Source organism: Vigna angularis, chromosome 6 (assembly GCF_016808095.1).
Source record: "Vigna angularis cultivar LongXiaoDou No.4 chromosome 6, ASM1680809v1, whole genome shotgun sequence".
Classification (NCBI taxonomy): Eukaryota; Viridiplantae; Streptophyta; class Magnoliopsida; order Fabales; family Fabaceae; genus Vigna; species Vigna angularis.
In genome coordinates, this window is record NC_068975.1 from 24,973,834 (window position 1) to 24,980,895 (window position 7,062).

Below are 7,062 nucleotides of genomic sequence, written 5' to 3' on the forward strand. Positions count from 1 at the left end.
AATTTAAATATGGTTTTAATCTATTAATTGAATGGAAATATTTTATTTTATTTTAGTTCTTTTCAAGAAATATAAATAGACAAGTTTAAAAAACATAATTAATTTAATCTCTGTAAAAAAAAAAGCTAGAATAACTATTCTGAAAAAATAATATTGATTGATCTTACATATAAATTTGATACACATCAAGCAATAAGAAATACGTTTTCTAGCAAAAATATCTATATAAAATAATAACACATAAAGGTCTCTGCATTCACAAATATTAAAGATGTTAAAATTAGTTTTTTAAATTAACTCGAGCTGATCTGAGTTGGACTGAAAAAAAATTAAGTTTTTCTAAAAAAAAAATTGAATCAAACTCAACATAACTCACTTAGTCTGTTAGTTTACCGAATTTGAGTTTAATTAAAAGTAAATTGACCTATAATCTATCAACTACAATCTTAATTATTTTTTATCATATTTTAATCATTTTTTATTATATTTATTTGTTAAATCAAACTATATAAATTGTCAATTTGATATTTATAAAAACTAAAATATTGTTTAATAATGTTTTAATATTTAATTTTTTTATTATATAAGTTGATATTTTATTTCAATTATTATTTTTATAACATTTTTTATAAAATAGGTAAATTTTTAATGTATTATATTAGTTGAGTTAATTCACTCTAATTATATTACAATAATAAATATATAGAATAAATTAGGTAAATAAAACATTATAAAGAAATTTAACCCACCAAACGACCTAGGTTGAAGTTATAAAAAAGAAAGTTATTTGAGTCAGGTTAACCCATCTCCTATCAAAATTTTATTCCATCACAATATCTTTCAATATGCAATATAAGTTAAGTGTAAAGTACCTTACCATATACTACAAAATTCATGTATAATATTATTGGTAACTCTTGTACATTTTATATATACACATATTTATTTGTTTGCTGATTTAAAAAAAAAATCAAATATAGGTCAATCAAATTTAATTTTTGACCACATAGGGATCCGAAACAACATTTCAACTATATAGGAAACTTAAAAATAAAATAAAAATATTAATGTTCTTCCACGATTTAGACATAAATAGTTAATTTGATACGCAGTTCTAACTGGTATCTCTATTAGGAAGAGCTATACAATTCTCTTGGGGAAGAATACAAAGCTACAGTTCTTAAATATTGCATGTTGGTGCCTCTATTCTGTTTAATTTGAAATTTGGTGTGGTAGAAGACATATTTCAAGACGTTGGAATTATTCTGAGTGTTTAGTACATAGTTGTTGGAACTTTTACTTTATGTATATACCTTATGCAATGGATGTTCTACAGTTTCCACGACGTTAAACACATAATCACCTTGTTTCAAATTTTACTGTTCTTTTTAATGTTGTACTTGTATGTCTCTTGTACTGCACGTATATTATTAAAATCTGCCTACAAGAAAAAATCATTTATTATATATAGTCCAGTATATTTTTTGAGTAACTTTATTATATTTTTTACTTAGATAATTTTACCTTTTAATAAATAAAATAAATAACTAAATAAATTCTCCTTTTTTCACAATAATTTAATAATTTTTTTTTCTAAAAATAATCAGTTCATAGTTTTTTTATATATTACGTTTGCAAAATTATATATATTTTTTAAAAATATTTTTTCATAATTTTAATTCTATTCATAAAATAAATAAAATTGTATGTTTTTAAAATTATATTATTTTAATGCAATAAAAATGTAAACAAACATTTCCACGTGTATATTTTCACTAGCTCCAATAAAAAAATTAATTCATCATCAATTACTTTTAAAAACCTTTTACTATCAGTAAAAATAAATATAATTTGTTGGTATAAGTGATAATAGTAAATTGTTTCAAGTTGTTCTTTACGACAATAAATAATATTAATGATTATTAATTAAAAATTAAAGATTAAGATAGTTTTTCATTTTGAATTTATTATCTATATATATATATATATATATATATATATATATATTCATTTTTAATCGCCAATTTCTTAACCAACCTCACTTTATTTTCTTAAGTGTATTTTTCTTACGTAAAAGAAAAGTCAAATCTATCAAATGCATAATACTAATAAGAATCGAGTTTTACAAAAGAGACTATTTCTCCACAAATAACTAATCACAATATAAATTATGTACGGTATATGAGGAAACCTCAAACAGAGTTATCTCTAGATAACATCACTTGCTATAATAAAACTAAGCTTGAGAGAAAGATATATATTTTCCTATGGACAATCTTTTCAAAAAAATAATATATATTGTTAAATGAGTGAAGCAATATTCAAGGATGTTGTATATCATAATAAATCAGTGAGGGTTATAAGAAAACAAATATTTTTAAAGTATTCACTTGCTTTACGGAAAAGCTAATAGCTAATGAATCGATAAATAGTTTACTTAATTGTTATATCAAAAGCGACTCTGATAATTAAAAGCTTAAATTATGTTATTAACCTTCATTTGTTAAAAAATCTCAATTAGATATTTTTCTTTATTTTTTTAAGCAATTCCATCTTGTTTCTATTTTAAAAATTTTAATTAATTACATATTTTCCGTCAGTATTATATTAACAAAATTAGAGACTATTGCCTTAGTGAAAGAAGTTGTTGTCATTTTATGGTGGTTTTGTGTTGCAGGCGGGTGAAGGAAATGTGATTTTGTGGTGGTCTCTGAGAAGCAATGAACTCATTTGAGACTTTCTTATTTGAAAAATATGATAAATTTAATTCTGTTAAAAATATTTGTATAACATTTTTATTCTTATAAAAGTTAAATTAATTGTTTAATTTAAAAGAAAATATGACTGAAATGAGATAAAAGACGAGTAGAGAAAACAAAAACAAATTTATATTTTTTGAAAAGATAAACTAATTAAAAATTGAAAAAAAAAGTTAAGAAATACATCTTTGCACTAAATTTATCAAAATAAGAATCAAATTGAAATATATAAAAAAAATTAATTGAGATTTTTGAATAAAAATGAAAACTAAAAACATAATTTAACCTTATTAAGATTTGATTAAGAATGGTGATAAGAATGTGATAGAAAAAGAAATACGAATGTAAAAAACCTAATTCCATCAAATTTATCAAAATAAAAATCAAATTGGAATTTATAGAAAAAAAAATAATTGAGATTTTTGAGTAAAAAGGAAAACTAAAAATAAAATTTAACATCTTAAGAATGGTGATAAGAATGTGATGAAAAAGAAATACGAAAGGAATATGCATTTAATTAGTAGTGGAGAAGGTTTTACCCAAAAAGAGGAACTAGTGTCTGTTTGGGTGAAGAGAAAGGCAGACAGAAAAGGGTGAAGTTGGGGCCACGTTTCCCTTAAAACAAGGCAACCAAACAAACAATGCCTTCCTTTCTTCTTTCAAATTTCTAATTTCACATTGTTCAACTCAGTGGGCGCCGCGCATTCCGTTTATCATCATTCCGTTCCGTTTATTAACAATTCAACTCGTGCCCATTGCCATGTCACCACTTCGACCTTATCCATATAACCCTTCTCAAACCTCACTCTCCACGCGCTTCTTTACTCGTTGCTTTCACTCCTTTTCATTTAAAGGTAGTTAGAGATTATTAGTACTAATTGAATTCTTTTTATAACAGATTTTCAACATATCTTTATTTTATAACTCTCTACGAGTAAACACATTCTCGGTAATTTTAAGTGAAAATTAATGTTTAATAATTAGTTATGTGATTTTAAAAATTATGACTATTTGTAAATCTTTGACCCATTTGAATTTTGACATAAATATTGAACAGCAAGTGATGAACTAAATATAATATGCATTGAAATGTGAGAAAATCACGCGCTAGAGATAGGTGTGAGGTGAGAATAGAGATAAAGAAAAATGGTACATTTTAGGTAAGGGAGAGAGAAAGTAGAAGGATACATGATGATAGGGTAAGGGGGACAAGAGAAAATGAGAAATCATATTCGGATAAAGCCGAATCTTACTGTTTCTTTCCAAAGAAGAATATTAACAACAAAAGTGGAAAAGATCCTTTAATCTTATCCGCCACCTTACCACATTCTTTATAAATCATCTCAACATTTTTCAAACCTTCCATTCCATTTATAGTTCTCACACAGAAAAAGTGTATGCTATATATATATATATATATATATATTTTCTGTTTCTTTGTGTGTGATACAAGTCATAAAGTGATACCCAGTCAAATTTTGTTTGTGATCCAGAGCACGAGACACAAAGCATTGCAGATCAATGGAGCAAGCCCAGAAGAAAGAACCAGTTCATGTGTACCATGATGATGTTCTTGATGTTGTTGGGTCGTTCTCTTCTTCTTCTTCTTACTCTTCAACATCACCCTCTGTTTCTGAAATTTCTAGTGGGTCATCGTCGTTGGAATGTGACTCTTTTGAAGAAGTGACATCCCCTCCCTCTTCTTCTCCATCATCATCCTCGGCTGATCATCGTCAACTTGTAGTTGTGCCTGATCCATTGAGTGACATGTCTTCTATCTTTCAACAACTCCCCATCAAGTAAGTTTATTGATTGCTCTCACTTGTTCTTAACTTTCTTCATTTTGTTTGGTTTTTCTTAAACCCTCAAATTAGTAAATGGGTTTGGATTTTTCAGACAAATGAGTCTGTATATAAAAAAAAAAAAAAAAAACCCTTGAATCTTCCATGGTAAACATTAAGTGATTAGTCCAAACAGCCAGGTATTTGAATCCTAACTCTCAGTGAATAGACAAAACTTGGTTTCAAAAAACAATTTTGAATCTTTAAAGGGAAAATTAGCGTCAGCAAGAAGAAGTATTTCTTATGAAAGTTTTTGAGTGTGAATTTGCTGAAGTTTGTGTCTTGTGATGGTGGTGTGCAGGAGGGGGTTATCAAAATTCTACCAGGGGAAGTCACAGTCTTTCATTTCATTAACAAATGTGAGGAGCTTGGAGGATCTTGCAAAGCCAGAGAAGCCTTACAACAAGAGGTTGAAGTCTTGCAAGAGCTATGGAGGAGGGTTGGCTGAGAACGAAGGGGTTTCAAGGGCTGTTTCCAAGAGGGGAATGATGCATTCAGCAAGTTCAAGGGCTTCGTGTTCTTCTTTGAATGCAAGAAAAGGAAGTGCTTCTAACTTCATAGGTAGTAGACCACCAATTCCTCCTCATAGATCAACCACCACTAACACCATTCGTAATCAAACTGTGCTGTTTGCATGAAAGGGACTTGTAAGGAAGCTTTTGCTGTTGTTGAATGAGTTTTTGTTTTGACTTTTGAGGGTACCATGTGAGGATGATGATTCAGTAGTTTCTTTTCAGACAAGCACTGTTGGAGAGGGAAAAAGAGAGCAACAACTAATCTAAATTTTATTTTATTTTTTCACATGTTCAATTTTGGTTTACAATTTTTATGCAGATGATTTTTTTTTTTCCCAGAATGTTACCATTGAAGAGCTAACAAAAATTCTAAATAACCTCAAATATACTAAATCTAGAGCCATGTCTTGCACAAACTTATAGCGATTTACTTTGCTATTTTGTCTAAATCGAGCATACCTCATGCCTGACTTAACTTCTCATTAAGAAAAAGTCTTGTGATTTTTATTTGCTAAAGATGCTATGAAAATAAAATACTTAAATAAATGTTATAATACATGTATAATGTTTTAAATTTACCATATGTGATTTTATCAATTTTACAAAATATAAAACTAAAACTAGTTGGACTAAATTTGGATGTAGGCTGAGATATTTTTAGACTTAAATTTTACAATTTAATTTAAGAACACTTTTTATTTTACACCAGTTCTTTTCTGAAAAAATAAAACAAAATGTAATTTCTTTTTCACTCTAATACTGTCTTAATATTTTATAAATATTATTTCGGGTGTGTGTGGTATGAAATCCACGTCACACTTTTTTTTTTTAATTTTTAATGTTATTTTCATAGTTCTAGTTGTAAAGTTTTCTTAAGTCTTTCATTATCATTTCGTAAGTCGTGTGAAGATATATGATAAAAGTATTTCGACATTTATGTTAGAAATATAATCCGTTCAATTAATATAGTAAAATCTAAAATTTATAATAAATACGATTATTTATTTTTTTACCGGATCATTTATCTTTTTATCTAAAATTTGTATTTATAAATTTTGAGATTGACTTATAATTAAAATAAGTTTAATTATGATTTAATAACTGCTAAACACATTTTACCTATAAACTTGATTATTACATATGGTTAAATATTTAGATGATTGATTGGTCATTCAACTAACCAACCGGTTGGTGAAGTAACAAGGCCAAGACGTTTTGACGTTCCCTAAGTGTAATGTTTCATATGACTATCTGGATAAGAGCTGACTAGACGGTCATCCAATATAAACATAATTTGTTTTTTTCACACTCTACATAGCTTATTCACCATGTACCTCAACTTCTGCATTTCTTCATCACATAAGAAAATAGCCTAACATTTTGCAACTTCATTGTTTAAGCATGTCTCCGGTTTATAATTTTGAGCTACCTAATATCGAAGATATACTAAAAATACTGCCATTGAAGGGTGACCAATATGATTTTTGAACTTATACATCACCTTCCAAGTAGGGATCACAATGGTTGGGTCAGACACAAATAATATTTACTTGCTATCCGACTTACATGAGAAATCATATCGGTTTAGAAAAAAATTATTTTGAATTTTTAAATCAGGTCCAAATTAAATTGTAAGAAATGAAGATAATAGAAAAGAGTGAAATCATAACTAAGTCTTGAAACAACTATTTGAGTGACAATAATCTCACAAGAAAACAAAACAAGTTTCAAACATCAAATGGTAGAATTTTAAAGGGGAAGATAAAATTGAAAACAAAGTGTAGAGGTCACAACTATATATAGACATGAGATATGTGAACATGTTCTAATTCTTATACCATCTAATGGATGAGTTTGATGGAAAGCGCAAGAGTCTATCTGCATCTCTCTAATTTTTATACTCTAATGAATGAGTTTGATAGGAAAACACAATAGTCTATTTACATT

At 27.2% G+C, this 7,062-nt stretch overlaps 1 protein-coding gene across 1 annotated transcript; it reads left to right on the forward strand.

Annotated features, from left to right (window-relative positions):
• The first annotated feature begins 4,112 nt into the window (after window positions 1-4,112).
• Window positions 4,113-5,410, forward strand: LOC108342278 (protein OXIDATIVE STRESS 3). The gene is made up of 2 exons (XM_017580030.2): window positions 4,113-4,558; window positions 4,902-5,410. The coding sequence occupies exons 1-2, from the start codon at window positions 4,281-4,283 to the stop codon at window positions 5,236-5,238; spliced, it is 615 nt and encodes a 204-aa protein (XP_017435519.1). The 5' UTR covers window positions 4,113-4,280; the 3' UTR covers window positions 5,239-5,410.
• Window positions 5,411-7,062: the final 1,652 nt, after the last annotated feature.

What these genes read in the sequence shown, in the direction of transcription:
- LOC108342278 (XM_017580030.2), top strand. Translation starts at nt 4,281, where the DNA reads ATGGAGCAAGCCCAGAAGAAAGAACCAGTTCATGTGTACCATGATGAT. An exon ending in TTTCAACAACTCCCCATCAA is followed by an intron (nt 4,559 to 4,901) that starts GTAAGTTTATTG and finishes GGTGGTGTGCAG; the next exon opens with GAGGGGGTTATCAAAATTCT.